Source organism: Carassius gibelio, chromosome B7 (genome assembly GCF_023724105.1).
Source record: "Carassius gibelio isolate Cgi1373 ecotype wild population from Czech Republic chromosome B7, carGib1.2-hapl.c, whole genome shotgun sequence".
Classification (NCBI taxonomy): Eukaryota; Metazoa; Chordata; class Actinopteri; order Cypriniformes; family Cyprinidae; genus Carassius; species Carassius gibelio.
This window is the reverse complement of record NC_068402.1, coordinates 960691-983541: the sequence shown is the minus strand read 5'-3', so window position 1 is coordinate 983541 and position 22851 is coordinate 960691. Positions and strand designations below refer to the sequence as shown.

General features: G+C 36.4%; 1 protein-coding gene and 1 long non-coding RNA gene across 2 annotated transcripts in view; one reads left to right on the top strand and one right to left on the bottom strand.

Moving 5' to 3' along the window:
• Nucleotides 1-22851, bottom strand: part of LOC127962297 (uncharacterized) — a 315639-nt gene that overhangs the window by 30093 nt on the left and 262695 nt on the right. The window lies entirely within an intron of this gene.
• Nucleotides 1-22851, top strand: part of LOC127962237 (leukocyte immunoglobulin-like receptor subfamily B member 1) — a 238583-nt gene that overhangs the window by 49747 nt on the left and 165985 nt on the right. Inside the window, exon 4 of the mRNA XM_052561777.1 lies at nucleotides 15326-15583. Within this exon, the coding sequence (XP_052417737.1) occupies nucleotides 15326-15583 (258 nt within the window). The remainder of the gene's footprint in view (nucleotides 1-15325; nucleotides 15584-22851) is intronic.

The window sequence follows — 22851 nt, the reverse complement described above, 5'->3', positions numbered from 1 at the left end:
AGAGAGCTGGGTCAGTTTGGTCTGAAGGGTTGTTGGGATGATGGTGTTGAAAGCCGAACTAAAGTCCACAAATAGGATCCTCACATAAGTCCCTGTTTTGTCCAGATGTTGCAGGATGAAGTGCAATCCCATGTTGATTGCATCATCCACGGACCTGTTTGCTCGGTAAGCAAACTGCAGGGGGTCCAGTAAGGGTCCAGTGATGTCCTTCAGATAAGCCAGAACCAGTTTTTCAAACGACTTCATGACGACAGACGTTAGAGCCACAGGCCTGTAGTCGTTAAGTCCTGCTATCTTGGGTTTCTTTGGAATGGGGATGATGGTGGAGCGTTTGAAGCAGGAAGGCACTTCACACAACTCCAGGGATCTGTTGAAGATCTGTGAAAAGATGGGGGCCAGCTGGTCAGCACAGATTTTCAGACAGGCTGGTGTAACGCCATCTGGGCCTGGTGCTTTTCTTCTTTTGTTCTTCTTGAAGACCTGGAGCACATCATCTTCACAGATTTGAAGAGCAGGAGGTGTGGAGGGTGGGATTGCAGGATGTGTTAATGGTTGTGTAGGGAGATGGTCAGAATGGGTGTTGGGGGTTTCAAATCTGCAATAAAACTCATTCAGGTCGTTAGCAAGTTGTTGATTAGCCTCAGTGCAAGGGGATGGTGTCTTGTAGTTCGTGATGGCTCTTAGACCTCTCCACACTGAAGTTGAGTCGTTGGAAGTAAACTGGCCTGATTGTACCAGACCCTGTCCCCATTTCTGTAGGCATCCTCTTTGGCCTGACGAAGATGTCTGAGTTTTACTGTAAACCATGGCTTATCATTGTTGAATGTTAAATAAGTCCTGGTAGGAATGCATATGTCCTCACAGAAACTAATATAGGATGTTACAGTCTCTGTGAGTTCGTCCAGATCGGTGGTAGCAGCTTCAAAAACACTCCAATCAGTGAGGTCAAAACAAGATTGTAAATCCTGCTCTGTTTCGCTGGTCCATCTCTTCACAGTCCTTACTACAGGTTTAGCAGATTTAAGTTTTTGCTTGTAGGACGGTATAAGATGAACCAGACAGTGATCAGAACGTCCCAAAGCTGCTCGTGGAACAGAGTGATATGCATCCTTTATTGTGGTGTAACAGTGATCCAATATATTACTGTCTCTGGTGGGACAAGTAACATGCTGTCTGTATTTTGGCAGTTCACGGGAGAGATTGGCTTGGTTAAAGTCCCCAAGAATGATTAAAACAGAGTCTGGGTGTTGTTGTTCTGTCTCTGTAATCTGATCAGCGAGTTTCTGTAAAGCTGAGCTCACATGCGCTTGAGGATGGATGTAAACACTAACCAAAATGAACGAATGAAACTCCCGCGGCGAAAAGAACGGCTTGCAGTTGACAAACTGCATTTCTAGATCAGGACAACACATCTTCTTTAACACAGTTACATCTGTACACCACCGTTCATTGATGTAAAAGCATGTCCCGCCGCCGCGCGATTTCCCTGTTGATTCGGATTCGCGATCCGCTCTGAACAGCTGAAAGCCCGGCAGATGGAGCGCACTGTCCGGTATGGCGTCATTCAGCCAGGTTTCCGTGAAACACAGAGCAGCAGAGTGAGAGAAATCCTTATTTGTCAGAGAGAGCAGAAGGAGTTCGTCTGTTCGTCCATCTTCATTCCAGTTGCCTCTGGTTCCCTTTCTGATTCACTTTAACTGAACAGGTTTGGTTCATTTAAAATATACTTAGTGTGAAAACACCTAAGTGTTTAGATTTCTTTGGCTGCTATGTCAAAGTTAAGTTTGATGGCAACGTCAAACAGGAAGTGAGTCCTGTTTCTCAAACACTTTGACCTGATGTGGTTTGTAGTCAGTGAAGCATCAGTAGTGTGAAACAATATTCACATTAACTGAATAATTAATTTTATTGCATTAAACACAATATATCAAACAAGTGACATCTGCCAAAAAAAAAAAAAAAAGATGTCCATGCTACTTTTTTTTTTTTTTTTTTTTTTACCAGTTTGTCTCGGTGTCATTTTTAGCGGATATGTGAAGTAATTTCTCACATTCTCAGCAGAAAACCACAGCTGTAGTTCATCATTAACATAAGAACATGTTCCAGACTTTAAAAATGTTTTTATTCATCCAATTAAATAAATCTAGGTTAATGATTCACATCTATATTTCATAACTTGAAAAATAAATAACTTGGCCTAAACAAAAAATAAATGAATAAACATAGATAGATAGATAGATAGATAGATAGATAGATAGATAGATAGATAGATAGATAGATAGATAGATGTCATCTCATGTGTGTTTGTTAACACCAGAGCACACACTCTTTCAAGCAGCATACAGCAGTGTTGTGCATTTTCACCAGTTGATGGGAAACGTATTCTTAAAATGCATTCCAAACTCTTAATAATTTGTAATATATAATTATTCACTGTATTTAGAAGTGCCCTCGATAACAATACTGTGCATATTCATTACAGCGGCACGTGTCTAGTGTGAAGGTGGCATAAGTGTGCATTTTTAGTCCATAAAGTGATTTAAATTAATGTACATGCCTGACGTGAACAAGAAAATTGTTCCGTTCTTATATAACTTCCATGTTTGAACAAAGAGACAGGGTTTCACAGACAGGGCTTAGCTTAAACCAGGACTAGGCCTTAGTTAAATCAGGATACTTAAATAACTTTCATAAAAATGCCTTAAGAACATTACTGGTGTACATCTATACAAGACAATGGCACTGACATATTTTAAGATGTTTCAGTACAAGGTAGTTTCATCTAAGACAGCTTGAACATGCATTTGAGTCTGGGACTAGCCTTAAGCCTTGTCTGTGAAACAGAGGGATAATGTTTATATAGCTGTGCTGTCTTTTCACTGTTATGAGAGCCATACTTACACTTCCAAAGCATCTCTTCCATTTCTTCTTCCTACCACAAAAAGACACTCATTAAGAGGGCTCTGAACCTATAGAAGAGAAGTATATTCATCTGTTTATGTATTTGAACTTTCCTGAGCACATTCTCAACAGCTGGCGCGTGACGTGTCTTCTTCTTTTTGCTTTATGGCAGATCGCAGACTTATAAGTGCATGACCACCACCTATCTCTCAAGTGGACTATTGATACTCCTAATTGAGATTGTAGATGGAGTGTCAATGGTTCATTTGAGAGATAGGTGGCAGTAATGCAGTTATAAGTCTGCGACAGTTCGGACATTGTGCTGAACCAGAGGTAAAAAATTATATAAGTACTGTTACAATCTCAATCAAGAGTGTCAATGGTCCATTTGAGAGATAGGTGGCAGTAATGCACTTATAAGTCTACGAATATTAACCAGAGGTAAATATTATATAAATTAAAGTTAAAACTCTTTGTTTGTGTTCTACTGAAGAAACAAAGTCACCTACATCTTGGATGCCCTGAGGGTAAGCAGATAGACATCACATTATCATTTTTGGGTGAACTATCGCTGTAATTAATTTAAACTTACTCTTTCAAAAAGCAGCCATGTCTATTAATCATGGTCATTAAATTACTGCACTCATCATATTAGTGCCACCATCGTCTCTCCTCCGCTGGAATCAGTAAAACTAACTTACACTCTTCACAAACAACATCGAGAGAAAAAGAAATAGGAAGAGATGAATGAAATGTCAGTAGAGCTCGCTGGTTCAAGTGTGGTTTGTCCGCTGCAGGCGCGTGAGAAAACTAGCTAAGTTGGCTAACGGATGAGAAATGTCCCGACGTTTAGACAAACAACAATTTTCACCGATCACAAACAGTCTCTCGAGCAAAAGAAAGAGAGACAAAAGGTAAATAACAGAAAAGAGCGCCCATACACTCTCAGAAAGAAAGGTACAAAACTGTGTGTACCCAATGCTATCTCACGACCAATTCGTACGTATTTTACGAGGTGGCTTATTCGTACGAATTTGTACGACCTCACTCGTATGATTTTATGCGACCCCACTGACGGTTAGGTTTAGGGGCGGGGTTAGGTGTAGGTCATTCATACAAATTCATATGAATTGTGCAACTCGTAAAATACGTACGATTTGGCAACAATCGTATGAATTTGTACGAGTGTGGTCGTACAAATTCGTACGAATAAGCCACCTTGTGAAAAATGTACGAATTGCCGTGAGATCGGGTTGGTGTACCTTATTAAAAGCATCCTCGAGATACTGTCTAACCACTTAGATTATTCTGGTGTCTGTGTGCATGCATAAATAAATACCTTGGCTAACAAATACACGATTTTATTCAGAAATGTTCTTTTAAAAAGATTTAATTACATTCCAATTTTGCTTCATAAAAGCGCACTGTAAAACAATCATGGGTCTTTGATTGAATTGGGGAACTGATTAAACTAAAATAATTAAGGAAAGAAGGCTGCCTATTTATTTTAAGAGAATTAGCTCAATTTTGCAGTTTTATTTTAGAGGTGATTGTTAGTTCCCAGCATGCTTTGCATATGGCTGGATATGGAGAGTACATTTTGAAATTAAATGCTATGTTATGTTTTTGAGTGAAGGGAAGCATCTATTAATGTTTAATGTTCAGTTATGTTATGTTGGACATTTGTAAAAGTTTCTTTTACATTGAATAATTGTTTCCTGTAAAAAACAAAACAAACAGCAATATGCAGCACTGGCTTCTTTCAGCTCACCGCTGAAGACACATTGTTATTTGTGCATTTCTAACTTTAGAAACTGTGTGTAGAGAGAAAATGACAGAAGTGTTAAGAGGCCTAATAAAGGTTGAGCTGATGATTGTGGTTTGACGTCTGCTCTATTTCTACTCTATAGTTTTACCAGAGTGGGGAAGATAGTTATTCTTATTCTTCATCTTTAGTTTCATAAACCTTAAAATACTATCACAAGAGCAAAAGATCCCCAGCAAAATGGATTAATTAAAGCAATGTCAAAGCATTCACCTTTTCAAACGTCTTTACAAAAATAGGTCTGGTCCCATTACAATGATAATGAGGTTTGATTGTATTAATGTGTGGAGTGTTGGATTAGTTGTTATATCCATGTGTATTTAACTTGTGCTATTCCATCTACCATTGTTGGTATTTGATAATCATTGTTACCTGAGGTAATATCTCTATATTATGAATACGTATAGTATATGTATGTGTGGTTTTGCACATATGCAACTATAATAATGAGGTTTCTTAATGAGGTATTATTATTACTATTATTTATTATATATATTTTTCTTTCTTTTTTTTTTCTTTGAGATAATTGTGAAGTGATTTCAGTCTAGGTATATATTATGATAACTATATTCTGTTTGTAACGGAAGCCAGCGAGTAGTTGATGTGCAGGTAAACCTCTCTCCCCTGATCTCAACAGATGCACTAGCGACTGACGCTAGGAGCTGCAGTCATTTAGCCTCATTGTTAGTCTGTCTGACTTGTTTTGTGTTTAATATGTATCCTAAGTTCTGTGATTCTAAGTTCATTCCTTTCCTGTTCACACCTAGGACCAGTGTTAATTTCGTTGACTAAATATTTTCGTCATTATTTTCGTCACGAATATATTTTTGCGGACGAAAACGAAACGAAAACTAAAAAAGAAGGCACTGATGGAGACTAAAACTATGACTAAATTGATTGACATTATCGTCAACGAATAAAGGACGAGACGAAAATAGACTGTGACGAAAATCAAATCAGCAGATAAGAACCGGCAAAACGGAATAGGCGAGACTGCATGAGAGAAGAGAACCAATCCGAGCCTGACTTATTGAGACGTGAAGCGAAGGTTTTCAGTTTTTAAATGAGCTCCCGGGAAGTCGGCATTCGAAGAGGTGATGTCTAAAAGAGCGACAAAATGTTCATAGCTCGCTTCACGTTTGACGACGAACAAAACAAAACAAAGTGTAAAGCACGCGGAGCGCTCATTCGTGGCAAGAACACAACCAATTTGAAAAGACATTTACAGACGAGCCACCCGGACATTTTCTCAAATGTAATTTCACAACGATGTTCTTTTGTTTATTGAGCTAAGCAAAATTGGAAGACTGCAGTGCGTAGATGTTGTAGCATTAAATATTACGAACTGAAAAGTACTGTAAAATAGCCCCTTAATCAAGTTAGATGAGAGCACAATACTAATACGTAATATTATGATACATACATTTGATTAATACTAATGTTTAGTATATTTTATAATGTTCTACTTGTTGACAATATCACAAATATTTCTATATTAGTCATGTGAAACGTCAATGTTCACATCCTATCATTATACATACTAATCTAGCAATATTGTAGTATTTAAAACATACAATATTGCTAGACAAATGAATACCTTATAAAATCTTGTTACTTTTTTTATCCATCCAACTTCTTAAATATTTACTTTAAATGTATGCACTTATTGTTCAGCTCAGCTGTAAGCTTTAAGGTCCTGGACCAGGGGCGGTTCTAGGGTGAGTGGAGATCCGGGGCTTAGCCCAGAAAAATCCATGTATGTGACTTTTTATTTTAATAAATCAGAAAGATTTACCTTGTTTAAAATATACAAAAACAATAAAAACTAAAAACTAATTTAAAACATTTTAGGCTATCCTTAAAAATATTCATGTTTGCCGTAACCCGACCGCCCCTGTCAATTTAGCACAGACTGAATTTATTTTTATTTTTTTGCTTTTAGTCCGACCGACTTGCCGATTGTAAATTTGCATTAAGACCGACCATTTTTTTTTTACTCTTTAAACAAATAATACAAAAGCAATAAAATACTATTAATTATATTTAAGTAAGTATTGTTAATATGTAAATTGCATTGTTTGAGACTGCGGACGGTGCACGTACATGAGGTGAAAGATGAAACAGCAGATACTGCGTGTCGAGCTCGTCTGCCTTTGAAAGTTGTGTAGACATAGCTGTGCACGCGGTGAGATGGAATGGAACACGGACTGTGAAGTACCGGGACTCATAAGGCATCTTTCTTAATGCACACCTTAATGCAATGTGGATTTTTATTTTAAATTTGACGAATATTCGAAAAACTATTTTTTTGACAGCCCTAGAAAATCGCCTATGCGATTTGTTGTTGTTGCTGAAATTTAATCGTAGACACAGCCCTGTTGAAGCCTGCAGTAAATGTTTTGCATTATGGCAGTCCACTCTGCTTATTGTTTTTCGAAAATGTTGCACTCCTGTTTGTCATTGTGCACATAAATTCACACCAATAAATCATCAGAAATATTGGTCTTTACCAATATATTGAATCTTTACATTCCTCCTGCCTGTTGTCCGTGGATTTACCTATATTAGGTGTTATTTGCCTTATAAAACTTATTTAGACATGCAAAATCGATTTGACAATCGATTCAATGAACACTTGTCACTCAAATCAAACAGGAGTTTTTTGACAAAAGTGACAACCCAAGAAAGTGAAGTAAACGGTCTCTCATAGGTTGCACTGACACGTAGCGTTGGATGCATGTAAAACAGTATAACAGTACCTCGTTTTTTTTCTTCTCACCTGAAATTCATGCAATAAATGCCATCTTGTAGCAGAACTTCACTTGCGTTAGCATCCAATTGACAGCGAATAACTTTACATCTGAGATGTATAAAGATTCCATTTGTCCATTATTTATTTCTAAAGATACACGACAATGTATAAATGGCTCCATTACCTTCTATGTTACATTATGGCCCCGTAGAAACAGTTTTTGTAAAAATAGGCTAACGATTGCGTCATAACCACTCGACTCTCTGTCGCATTACCGTACAGACAGGAGGAGAAGCTCGCAGGCAATTAACTTAATATGGCGTACTGGCGTTACATTTTAAAATACTATACAAAATAATTAATCAGAATACTTACTCCTGCTCACTCACGCCAAAGAACTCCCCGCTCAAGCTCACCGTCTCTGCAAGATTAACGATGGCAGTTTGCACGCACAGCTACTAGAACATTTGCATCTGTCAGACAGGTTGCTGACGTCATCAAGCTTCGTTTGAGTCTGCGCGTCAGAAACGGAAGTGCTAAAAATTGCTAAAAATGGGTTTCACTTGTCTCAATTGAGTTCCAATGGGGTTGCTGTGTCCATTTCTTTTACTGTCTATGTGATGCACCCGAAGGCACGGGTTGAAGACCCAGTCAGTGACGTCACGATATGCTAATTTGTTTAAATTCATACCTACGTCATCACCATCACAAAAATGTACTTTTTTTTACATTGAAACTTGAAAAAAAAAAAAATAGACCAACCTACCTACCCTTTTTTTTTAATTACTGTTACTGCAGTGCAAACCAAAATATTTTTAAGGATGGCCTTATTTAAAGTTTATCCCTTGTATCCTGACACATATGCTGATGTTGTGTCTCTATATCATTTATTTTTGTCTCTATCTCTTAGTTTTCTTTTCTTTTCCAATAAAGCCTGACTGGCTACACTCGTCCTGGTAGAACAGGGATAAGAAGCAAATATTAAGCAGTTCACTGACATGCTGTGTTCCAAATTGGGTAAAGGAATACTGCTGAAGCTTCACGTTTTGGGTCTGTCTGCAGTGTTCCTAGAACATCCCTTTCTCATCCCATCCCTTTATTATTGTTTTAATAGTCTTCACTTAATGGCATGATTTTTGTGAGAATAGATAAAAAAAGGTGAATAAAGAATCTATAATAACAACAACAACAAAAACTTCACCCATTCTTCCTGCACATATTAAATTTTATATGCTACCTTATTCTTACTTTATACATACATAATACACACACAAACACTTAAAGCCAAGTATAATTATAAATGCAGGGCTCTATACACTTATATTTTTGAAGGAGCACTTACACAGCACTTAGAAATTGCATAAATAATTTTATGAGGCTAATGTATCAAATATAAAATTTGGAATACAGAAATATTAAATTATGAAAATTTTTTGAATGGTACTTTGCCATTAGGTGGCGGTATGCCACTGCCTTAATGAGTTAGTCAGTCAGTCATTTAATCAATGGATTCGTTTGAAACGGATGATTCATTCAGAAAAAAGTAAGCAACTGTTTTTATGAATGGGTCAGTGAATCATTTACGCAAGCAAATTTACGGCAGAGCACAACAACATGCTTTGTTTGGAACCATTTCCTTTGCGAAATATGTCTTTTTATTGTCTTATTTATTGAATTGTTGCCCTGACACGAAAAGTCTGCCACAGACCGTGCTAACCAAACCTTCTTCTTACCTCTCTGTGTGTGTGTGTGTCCTAAAGTGTGCTGCACAACCGTTAACTGTTAGATGTTCAAAATGTAACGTTAAATCAGACACAATTTAATAATTAAATTTAAAAATATAATACTATGATTGAAAGTTACAGATACCTGAAGCTGTTGTATCTTGGTGTTCAAGTGTTGGCTGGGGGTGTTTCTTTTTTCAAAGAATTTTGAAATATCCATTTCAATTTTCAAGGAAATTGATCTAATAAAATACTACACGCCAACAAACCGCCTGCCTCAAAAAGATCTATTTTCATTGGCTGGATCGTACAGACGCTCATCGATGGTTGGCTAGTTTACATGTCAGTCAGAAGCACTAGACTCAGTGGGCGGTTTTCGTCGGGTGTGAATGACAACGCGTACATTGACAGACACTGTAGACGTGAGAGTAGCGAGATATTTATTTATTTATTTATTTATTTAAATTCTAATATAAAATATTTTATTGGGCATGAAAACTCATTGATGGCATGGTGGTAACAAAAACATTCGGGGCTTTACTGAAAACATTCGGGGCTCCAGCCCCCTTAGCCCACCCCTAACGCCGCCCCTGTCCTGGACCTAACTTTATTTTTCTTTTATTGATGGTCAATTGGCAGCTAGTTATTGTTTACATTATCATGACAGTGTTTGTTGCTGCATAAAAGCTTTTGAATCGAAATAAAGACACAGTTGTGTTGAAATAAAGTTGAATTTGTGTTTTATATATTTTGGTTAAGTTTGTTTCCTATACCAGCTGTAAAAAATTGTCTAGTAAATCTGTTATTGATTTTAGTCTTATTTTAGTCGACTAAAATACCAAGCAATTTTAGTCGACTAAAATACCAAGCAATTTTAGTCGACTAAAATAAGACTAAAATTAAAACAAATCAGATGACTAAAACTTGACTAAAACTAAAAAGAATTATAGTCAAAAGACTAAGACTAAAACTAAATTAAAATTGCGTGTCAAAATTAACACTGCCTAGGACAGAGTAACAACACATGATCAACTGTTTCCTTTACTTGACATGTTTCACATAATCCAGTGCTGGGTTTTCCTATTATATGAAGTGTAGAATTAAGTTTTAGGAGATAAACTTAATTTAACTTAACCTTGATATTTTACAGTAATAAAAACAAATGTCTTAGTTGAGCTCTTCATGAAAAATCTTTATATTTATCATGCTTTGAACGAAAAAAATATTACTTGAAAAATAAAACAAATAATGGTAAATTGAATCAAAAGACAAATTATTACTGCTTGAATTTGTTTTTTGTTTTTTTTTTCAGTGCACTAATGTGTGACACTCTTGGCATTCATTATCAAAACATATTTATTGTTTTATAACTTTTATTTTTTGTATAATGTTTTGAATTTTGAAAGTTTATATGAGTAACACTTCAAATGATCTCAGACCTGCAAAGGACCTAGAAATGAAACTTACTTGTATACACACACACACACATACAGAGAGAGAGACAGACAGACACACACACATACAGAGAGAGAGACAGACAGACAGACAGACACACACACACACACACACACACACATACAGAGAGAGAGACAGACAGACACACACACATACAGAGAGAGAGACAGACAGACAGACAGACACACACACACACACACACACACACACATACAGAGAGAGAGACAGACAGACACACACACATACAGAGAGAGAGACAGACAGACAGACAGACACACACACACACACACACACACACATACAGAGAGAGAGACAGACAGACAGACACACACACACACACACACACATACACAAATACACTTTCCTTGTGTTGACATATGCCCACGGTACAGTAGAAGTGAGTATAAGTGTTTCTTAATGAATCTTTGCAAATCACCTTTCCTAATATATGCTAGTTAGCAAGTTTCAAGGCTGAAGTTTACAGTCTGCTCATCACCCCACGGAAGAGAGGGGCGGGGTCAGCAGAGCTCATTAGCATTTAAAGCAACACAGACTTAAACAGAGTGCTGAAAACTGCTGATATTGACAGGGTAGAAAGGGTGTGTTTTTTACACTACCATTGAGAATTATTATTTTTTTTACTCACTGTTGTTTTTGCCGTAAATCTGCTCTGAAAGAATATGTTAAGGAGTTGAGGAGCTCGGGCCCTAGAAGTCTACGATCGCTCTACAAACACATCACTGAGATTGAGTTTACCAGCACTGATATTTTACCAGAATCAGTATTTAACTGAATATCATTGATTATCTTCATGAGTGCTGTCTCAGAGCTGTGATGCGGTCAGAAACCAGATTGAAAATTGCTCAGGTGTAATTTCTAATGAAAACTCAAAACCAGCAGAAAAACTTAAAGAGAGAGAGCTCGACTGTCTGACGTCACACTGGTTGATGAGAATACACTCATGTGTTGTATGTTGTGAATCTCAGAGGTTGAAAGTGCTTCTCTGGGCCAGAGGTGGGCACAAATACATCAAAAACTATTTTGTTACAAACTACAAATACTGGCTCATGAAATGTAACAAAATAAAATACAAAATACTGATGTGAAAAATGTATTTAAATAAAATACAAGTAATTAGTATTTTGAAAATACAAAAATACTCTCACAATAATCTTAATATGTCTTTTTTTATTACTGAAAGGTCAATAACACAAATAGTAGCAATAACACAAATATGAGAAATTCAAAATAAAAATAAAAAAGCAAAATAAAAAAGCATGGGCATTTCTCTAAATCTCAACAGGGCCTGAAATAGCTCCCTCTGACGTACATGGCATGTATAGCTGAGTTCACATCAATGGTGTGGTAGGCTGCCCTTAATAGCAAAACATTATTGAAAGGTCAATAACAGAAATAGTAGCAGTTGCAATTTACACAGCCATAATTCAAATTACTACACACCAAACAGTAAGCTCTATTAATAAAACATTTAGCCAGAATGAAATCTATTCACTTTAAATCAATTACTAACCAGGGCTGAGTTTCCCATAAGCTTTGTAAGCCTAAGAAGTTCGTAAAATTGATCGTACGACTGATCTTAATATTACGGTCTGTTTCCTAAAAGCATCGTAACTTAAGTAGCACTTGAAAATCATCGTAGATCTACGAGTGCTCTGGAGTAATCGTAAAGCCCTGAGTGCATCGTAAGAAGAAAGATACATACATCACCTGCAAATTACACCTTTAACTTGATTCAAGTGCAATGTGATTATAATATATATATATATATATGTCAATGACTTGCTGAAGTACACGAAAACCAGCTGTGTATTGGACCCGGAAATAACGTTTCTCTCTCTCTATACTGTATATAAATAAATACATTTCAATAAATGTATGCATTTAGCAGACACTTTTATCCAAAGCGACTTACAGTGCATTCAGGCTAAGATTTTTTTTACCTAACATAATATATAAATATATGAAGTATATAAAGTATATTATACATTATTATGTACAGGGCCACTGCTGGCCAAATGGGTGTCCTAAGCAGGATTGTATTGTTGTGCACCCCTTCCACAAATATTAGGATTAAAAAGAAAAAAAAACACCTATAGGGGTGAAAATATGCGTTGGAGGTGAAACAATTTGACATTAAAACTCATTATTAACATCAACCAAAAATAAATAAAATAATAAATAAAAGTGGTAAACTGGCCTCATTTTTACCTAAATGATTTACAATTTATTTTAATATATATTTAAAAATGTATGTGTGCATTGTAGTTGACACCTAAATGAGCACATTCCAGTTGGAAATACCCACCTGAGATCCTTCAGGACAGAATTCAGTTGAGAGACTGTGTTTGTTCAGAATGAATTCAGCACAATGTTGTATTCTGTCTATTTCTTAATAGTATGTGAAACAGATCACATCCTGCAACACTAAACAGTTCAAACGGTCACATGACCACATCACAATGTTATTTTATATCAGCACTCTTTTTACACTCTTACATTTTACACTACAGATATTATAAATGTTGTACGAGCTGTAATAAAAATAGACTTTTAATATCAATGTTTTATTTGGTTAACAAATATCAACAATAATCTCATCGACACAAAGCAAACTCTAATTTTAATTTAATGTAGAATTTTTTATTTATTTATTTTTTCTCAGGGGGATTCATTTTGAGTTCATAACAGTGATAATACTGTAATGTTTTAATTAATAATGTATATTTATTTCTATGTTTATCAGTAAAAGCTGTATTGAAGGTGACTCCAGATGAGCGTGTGTTCAGAGGAGAGACAATCACTCTCACATGTGACATACAGGGAGCAGGACACATTCAGTGGAGATACAGCTGGTTTAGAGATGGAAATCCTTTCTATCCATACACAACAACAACAACAGCAGAGATCAGTTTCAAAGCTTATGTGTCTCACAGTGGTGTATACAGCTGTAGAGGACACACAGACTCACAGAGATCATACATCAGTGCTGCTGTTACACTGACTGTATCAGGTGAGTGATCAGATTCACATCTGTTTAATCATCATTTAACATCAATATTTGTGGCTCAACACTTCTCATATTCTCTTCTGTAGCAGCATCTGTTCTTATGAGACTGAAGCAATTCATAAATCATTATTCTGCAGATCTTGAGTGTTTTATTCACAATGTGAAACTCATGAAGACACAGATGTGTGTAATGACGACATAAACATGAACAAATGACAAAATAATTCCAAAATAACTCTTGATTCATAATTTGTCTAAATATTGTAATATAATTGCAAAAGTAGTACTTTAGTACACAAAGTGTCTCTTTTATTAATGATATAATAATATTTGTGTAATGTCTCAACATGAGCGAGTGATCATTGCAGTCATCTAGTGACTGTAGTTAATATTTCATGTTATTTTTATTTTATGTCAGCAATCTACCACTAAACCCAGCACATCGTCCATGATATCTCCATGATTCAAAGTGAAAATTAACATTAAAAGAGTAATAATTAATTAATTAAACCTAAATGCTATAAAAACAACTGCACAGCTGTAAAGTAGAAATTTTGATAAAGTGATATTATTTGAAGAAAAGTTTCTGGTGTGTGTGTGTGTGTGTGTGTGTGGGCATGTTTTTGTGTCATATCAGGACACAACTCTGTATAATGACATGGGTATGACACAGGTATTACAAGGAGAGGGTGACTTATGAGGACATAACCCATGTCCCCATTTTTCAAAACACTTCTAAATCATACAGAATGAGTTTTTTTGAGAAAGTAAAAATGCACAAAGTTTCCTGTGAGGGTTAGGTTTAGGTGTAGGGTTGGTGAATGGCGATAGAATATACCGTTTCTACATTATAAAAACCATTACGCCTATGGGATGTCCCCACTTTTCACAAAAACAAACGTGTGTGTGTGTGTGTGCGCGCATCATATGACCATATATTTGTAATAAATTGTTAATACGTAAGTTTTAGTATTTCAACAATTACACATACTCTTGATTACTACAGATAAATCATTAAAACAGAAGCAAATCAACGATGCATAAACTGTAATGACAGAAGGTCACACATCTGAGCTTCTATGTTTATTAGTTTATTATTAATCACTTAAATATAATACAACATTTAATACAATACAATATTAAAAACATTTAAAATGTAGTCAGAGTGAAAGCATGTTTATAATATAATACTTTTTTATAAGAATGTTTTTGTAAAAATACTCTTGAATATTTAAAATATTATGAAATATGAGTTAAAACAATAAACCTCAGTTCTGTAAAACATTTACATAATTATTAGTAATATTTGAGGGCCTTTTATTTATTCATTTAAAATCCAATCTTGATTTCAGGAACAAAATGTAATCTGTTGAACCTTGTTTCTGATGCAGTGATGTCCGTGTGTGTGTGTGTCTGTGTGCGTGTGTGTGTGTGTGTGTGTGTGTGTGTGTGCATGCGTGCGTGTGTGCGTGTGTGTGTGTGTGTGTGTGTGTTATTGCTAACGATTGATTATTTCATTTCATTCAGATCCAGATACACAAAGTATTTCAGCAGTGTTTACTTTAATTTTATATTATGAAATATCCTTTGTTCAGTCAACTATAATGTAAAATGTTCGCTGCATTACTGTACACTCACAGATAAACTGAAGCCGACTCTGACTGTAAAACCCCAGAGTTCAGTGTTCACTGGAGACACAGTTACTCTGAGCTGTGATGTGGGACAGTTAACTGGATGGACAATTCACTGGACAAAAGACTCAAACCCTGAATCCACGACTGATGCAACTAAAACAATCAAGTCTGTGAGAGACTCTGATGAAGGAGAATACAGGTGCAGAGCACGACGAGGAAACTACTACAGCGAGTTCAGTAATACAGTTAAGATTACAGTAACAGGTCAGTGCTATTTTACTTTCTGTACATTTATAATGGAAAAGAAAACTTGTTGTGTTTGTTATAAAACATGATAAATACTGTCATACACTGTAAAAACTGAACCACTAGTTTATTTTTCCTGCTAATGACATTTTTAATAATTTTAAAAACCAAACTGAAAAACTAAACCAAATGCATAAAACATTCTTTATTGATAAACAACAACAATAGCCATAGTTTCAAATAAATAATCAGCTTAAATAGTCAATACATCACATCACAATCCCATTCACAGAAACATCAGTGTTATATCAATCAATAGTGACACTTTGTTTCCTGATCTAAATGTTGGTCACTGATTGGGAAAATTCACACAGGACATTTGAAGAAACTGATAAACCTCAAGATGTATGTAGCTTAATACAGTGGTTCACAACCTTTTTCCTTGGGGCCCCCCCTATGTACATATTTAACAATCCGTGATCCCCCCCCCCCCAATAGCATAAAATATATATATATATATATATATATTAATGCTATGCACATAAGTACACACACACACTGTATATAGTAACTAAATGTAGTTTTTTTATGACATTTAATGATTTTTAATGTAATTTTATTACATGAATGCACAGGAAATGTTCCTTTCAACTTCAAATGTTTCCTTTTAGCCTAATATTTTCATTTTTACACAACTAGTAGAACGCAGTTGTTTCTCTTTTTTCAGGATTTTGTGTATAAACATAGAATACTGAATGTTATGAACGTAATGTTAAATATGAACGGTTTTACAAGGCTAATCATCACGTCAGCATAAACATAACGCTAATGTCCACCTTGGGCTTGCATGCCTTTCACCAGTGATGGAATGTCAGGTGTAATGCCAGTGACAGCCAGTCTAAAATCGCTGTGGACTTCCAGTCTGTTGCGTGACTTTGTTTTTATCGCCACAAGGGCACTGAAGGCTGTCTCAGAGAGGTAGGTGGTACTGAAAGGAAGAATGATCTTTGTAATGGCATAGTTTGCAAGTTTAGGTACGACAACAGGTCCCCTGGCTATCCAAAGCCTTTTGAATCCATTCTCCTGGAAGTACTTTTTTGACAGTGAATCAGTTTGTAGTTCAGCGAGCTCATCTTCACAGCCAAGGTATTCCACATCTTCAAGCCTGGATGTGAAGGGATCCATAACCCACGACTCCTTGGATAATGCGTCAACATCCGCAAAGCGGGACTTTAATTCCTCCTGTAGCGCAGTCATGTGACGGCAAAACTCGGCGCGCAAAGATGCACTCACGGTACCCCCAGAATGTTGAAGTAGCAGTGGAAAGTGTTGTAAATGCCCCGGCGACATTTTTCCAGCCCTGTACTCCAGCTTGCGCATAAAAGCATCGGTTGCTTCTTTGCACTCCAAGATGTTTGACTCAGAGCCCTGCAGTCTCTTGTTGGTCTCATTATAAAGAGTGAATATGTCAGCAAGGTATGCGGTTTTGATCCAGAACCCATCAGTCAGATTTCATTTCAATTTGATTTTGCAGAAATTCCAGGATTTTATCCTGCAGTTCTAGAAAGCGAACTTTGCCACGCGAAAGCCAGCGAAAGCCAGAGTTTGGTGCGCTTCATCCTCACACAGTTGTGCAAATAATCTCTGGTTGGTAGGGCGAGCTTTAACCCCTTTGCGTGCAAACATCGCTGACGGCCCCAGTTTATTATTGTTTCACTTTCACAGCACATTAAACATCACTGTCTTACTTCATCTGGACAAACTGTGCATCAATGGAAAGTTTAAAGACTCAAGCTTCGATATTTGACCAATATTTTGATAAAACATTGTTGCAGTGACAGATATTTAGTGATTTATGTCAGGAGTGCAAAATAATAAATCCGTATTATGCCACATTTTGAATAGAAATTCACAACTCACTCATATTCAGTCACGTCAAGAGCGGTTTATTTGTGTTCACATAGACTCACTGAACAGCGTCAATAAGGATTTACAGACCAAAGATGCATATCTGCGGAGATATATGGATATATTTACTGATGTTTACTTCATATTTCTTCAGACCGAATCGTCATTTCTATTCATTTTCCACGGATTTACGCGATCAGATGATAAACAGCCTCTCCCAGCGATCTCTGTGTGCGTGCAGTAGTCACAGCTCGTGCGGTGTGTGACTCAGACTCTGATTGGGTCTTTCAAACATCAATCTTAGAGTTTCATATCTGGACACCGCCCCATCGTGTCACATGCTTCCTGCACACTTCCTGGTAGTTATCTGGCCAAAACAACACTGAAACACCTCTGTACACACAAAATATCCGAATAATAAACCCGCGATTACGATAGTAAAGCTTGGTATGAGAATTTCTTGAGATCTGGGGCGTTTTTATAAAAAAAATCGAAAATGTACATCGGAAATGCTAACTTGTGCAGCGATGAAAAAGGCTACAAATAACATATTTTTACAACAGTAAACGACCAAATTCCACCCCTGATCGCTAAAGGAAGTTATTATAAACACTCGATCGGGGTTTAAAGTGAGTTTTGAGTAAAAGTGTACTAATAATTTCATAAATTGTCAGATGTAGCTTGATGCTAACGTTAGCACCAATGCTACTAATAGCAGGTGCTTTTCTTCTTCATAATGCATTTTTGTCTCAATAATTCACGTAAGGTCGTAAGAAAATGTTTTGTTGTATTTTTATAGTAAGACTTTTGATAAATAAGGGCTAAATGCAAAGAGAGACTGAAGTGAGATCGCTGCTTTGTTGCTTTGTAAAGCCTGAAAAACCACAATCAAGGCTAATAAAGGTGGAATAAAAACAAAAGAATAATGATAAAAGAATAATGCGGATAATGTGTCATACTTGGCGGAGGTGTGAAACAACCGTTTGGTGAGAACAATACAATCATGATTCGGGCAGTTTTCAAGAGTGAAACATACACAAAGAGCACAGGAAAGTTTACATGTGAGATCTTACAGAGATGACAAGGGCCATAAATCAATCTGATTAGCCTTCTCTAAAAACACACATGACATGGCCTTAGAAAATATTTCATAAAATTCACAGTTTTACAGATTCGATTATGAAATTTTTTATGAAGTCTTGGAAGACTTGTGGCCTTAGCTACACTGTGTTTTCAAACTCATTTCCTACATCAACATTTTTTTAAATACATTTAAAACATATGTTTTTAATATTTTTATTTTTGTTTTTATGTTTGAGCTTATATATCTCTATTATCATAACAGTCTGAGTGATTCTTATTCCTGAACAGTAAACTTTAAAGTGTCAGCTTTGTGAACAAAGGTTCATTATGTATCTAGTCAGAAAGAATCATGAGCAGAAACCTTTTTATTTTGGGTATGTAATTTCGGTCTCCATGCCAAAAAAGGGGGGTTACTAGTAAGGGGTTAATGAAGTTTACGACTTTTACAACTGTTGCCAACGTGTCACCAAGGTCTCTGGACAGTTTTTTACTGGCGAGTGCCTGGCGATGTATCATACAGTGGAAAATTACACAGTCTGGAGCCTTTTCCATCAAACGGCTGTTAAATCCCTTATTTCTACCCATCATCGCGGCAGCTCCATCCGAGCAGCAAGCGACGATATTTGTGTAGGGCAGATTGTACGATGTGAGGTATGAATCAACAGCCATAAAAGTATCCTGACCTGTAGTTGTTGTGGGTAAATTGGCAGACATGAGTATGTCCCGTGTCAACTCATCTCCGTCCACATACTGTACATATACGATAAGCACAGACTCTCCCGCTACTGTGGTCGTTTCATCCAGCTGTATGGCAAATTGGACTTCTCTAAGCTTTTCGTGCAGCTGTTTTTTGCAGTTTTCTGCCATTTCATCAATTCTGTCTTGAACAGTGTTGTTAGAAAGTGGGACAGATTTAACCTTTTCAGCTGCTTGCGGGCCACACAGTCCCTCCACTATTTTAATGCAGGCGGGTTTGATTAACTCCTCTCCAATATTATGCGGCTTTTTTGCCTTGGCAATCAACAGTGAACACTCAAAGGAGACTTTAGTAGCCTTTTGTAAATCACTACCTGCTCTTTCGAATACCTTTCTGATATCTGTCGATCTTTTTGACAGAGCCATCTCTTTTTTTCTCTCTAAGAATTCCTCATCTTTGCCAATTGTCTCTGGATGCTTCGTTTCCTGGTGTCTTATTTTCATCTTGCTTGGTTTCATGCTGTCGTTTGCCAGTTCTTCACCACAAAAGACACATTCTAGCCGACACTTGTCTTGGCCTTCAATAAAACCAAAACTTATGTAGGTTTTGTCATAGTGTCTTAACTTTTTCTTCACCTCTGATGAAGAATCACCGCATTTACGTTTCTCTGCCATTTGCCTTTTGTTTTTGCCATTACCTTGACAACAAGCACATTGATCAAGTGACGGTATGCGCGCAAAATTTTAATAATTATTTTATATAAGAGATCATTTTGACTGCCTTATCTTGGCATTGTAAGCATATGTTTTTTTTTTTTTAAACTTTGAAAAAATATTTTAATATAAAATTATTAGTGGAACATTTTATGCATCTTTATTCACCTCAAAGCATATCTGCTTCCGCGCCCCCCCTGTGAACTCTGGCGCCCCCGGTTGGGAACCAATGGCTTAATAAATCTTTTTCACATTTCTGTGTTTCTCAGCAGGAAGTCGTCATAGTTGGGTAAACTTTGAAAACAGTAAATGGGAGAGTACCACAAATATATTGTTAGCATTCTCGTTCGCTCAAATAACAAAAGAAAAACTTGGTTTACTCCTAGTAAGATGAACTCATGTCAGCAGGTTCATCAGAAAGCTCCTCATCATCAGGAAAGTCTCACCAGATGTGTCTCCTGTTATTAACACAGCTGCTCTGAGACTCTGCGTACGCTGTTCATTGAAAAAAGAGGCATTTACATAAAATTTAATAACCAAATGTTTATTCATTTAGCTCAGGCTTTTTTCAAAGTATCTTAAAAATGAGGAACACCACAGCCCATGTTTTTGTCATATTAGTGAACTGATTAATGATTGTGGACATATTAAATGCACAATGTCTATTACAATAACACACACAGTGTATGTAATGTGTGTGTGTGTGTGTGTGTGTGTACAGTATATATGTATACACACATGCACAAAGTCAGACTTACCTCATTTATCACATACAGTCCAGCACAGCAGGATCATCACGTAACAGGCAGGCAATGCAGGATTTCTCAGAATATAATAAAAGAAAAACAAAACTGTTAATAAACTATAAATAATTGAATGTTTTAGAAGTGTTACTGATGTGTCTCTGCAATTGTTCACTTATACACACACCTTCAAAAGATGGGGCGGTCCAGAGAGATCTTATGTATTTGTTTATTTATTTATTTATTTTTTTTTTTGTCAGACATCAGCATCTGTCCACTGCCTCACATCTGAGTGTCCACTACAGAGACATATTCATGAAACACACACAGAACACATTTCTTTATTAATCACTGAATATAAAAGAATACATGGATAATAGCCTGTTTCAATAAAACTATTTTTAGGCATTGCAATATTTAAGTTATACAACAAACTTATTTAAAATACAACAAAAGGAGGCAGATAAAAGTGCAATCTGGAAGAAATAAATAAATGAAATCATTTGTAATAACATGTGTAGTCACTGTATGCGTGTATGACCGTTTATGTATATATTCCCTATTGCTGAGAACAGAGTTTCAGAAATAACTCTACAATTTTAGTTGGATATATTGTGGCTGATTTTTAGATTTTATGTCCTTTTGACATTTATTTATTTATTCATCTTATGACGGCCAATTTTTTACAACCATTTAAAAAACCACAAAATATTATTATTATTATTATATAATTTCATTTTTGTCTCATGAATCTCTGGGTTCTTCCAGATGCTGGCTTTTACGAGTAAGAACTTCCAGGAACCACTTTAATGTTAAATGTTTACTCCAGACCAAAATGAAAATGTTGTCTTTAATCACTTACCCTCATGTCGTTCCAAACCCGTAAAAGTGTTGTTTGACTCCAGAACACAATGTAGAAACTCTTTCTCACAAAAAGCATTCTCGTCGCTTCATAACATTACGGTTGAAACACTGATGGCAGATGGAGTATTCTGATGATGCTTTTCATACTTTCCTGGACCTTGTCACTGTTATTTACTTAGCAGTCTATGGGACAGTCACAAGATTAATGACAACATTTTGAGATGGAGTATCCCTTTATTACAATAACCCTTTTTTAAATGCGAGTTCCTCCAGGAACCTCCAGAGGACTTTGAGTCTCCGTGTAATGAAAGGGTAACTCCAGAACCTCAGAACTGGAAACAGTGCTTCAAGGATCCCATGAGCTCCTGCACGAACCGCAAAGACAATAATTGTTCCTCCAGGGACCCTGTTATGAGAAAAAGAGCTTTGAGGCACCTTTCGTTTTTACAGTGTAACAATGTGTAGTCAGCTAAACTACATGTCAAATAAAATAATAATAATTGTGCTATCACAGATCATCTGAAATGTTTTCAGACGTGTGAAGTGTGTTTTTTGCTCATTTCACAGTGAGACCCAAACCTGTAGTTGGTGTTGATCCTGATAGACGTGTGTTCAGAGGAGAGACGGTCACTCTCACATGTGACATACAGCAGACAGGAGTCTGGCAGTACAGCTGGTATAAAGACTACAAACAAGATTACAGCGCAGGACGAGACCAGAACTATAAAATCCCATCTGTGGATCCGTCTCATAGTGGTGTGTACAGCTGTAGAGGAACTCAGACACAAGCACCAACACACACACAGATGAGTGACGGAGTTACACTGACAGTATCAGGTGAGGCTGTTCATTTCTCATTACATCATCTCAAAAACAAATTGAGTCCATAACCAGGTAAATCTGATCTTAGTTTGACTCTACTTTCATGATCACAGTAAGATTATATTATGATCTAGTTAAGAGTTTGTAACAGATATTGGACCAATCAGCTGTGAGCAAATAAATAAATAAATAATAATAATACAATCTTACTGATCCCAAACGTTTGAACAGCAGTGTATGTTTATAGCTCAGATCTTTCCTCACACTCCTCTGTAAGAGTCACATCTGTCTGTTTTTATAAGAGGACTGAATCAATTCACTTTCAGTCGTGATTCTGTTCAGATGCAGAACTGTGTCAGATGTTTCTTTACAGGACAGATGCTGTGATCAGTGATTGTTTTAGAGCTGAAAGCAGTTATTATTACACACTGATCCTTTACTCGAACTCATGTGCTT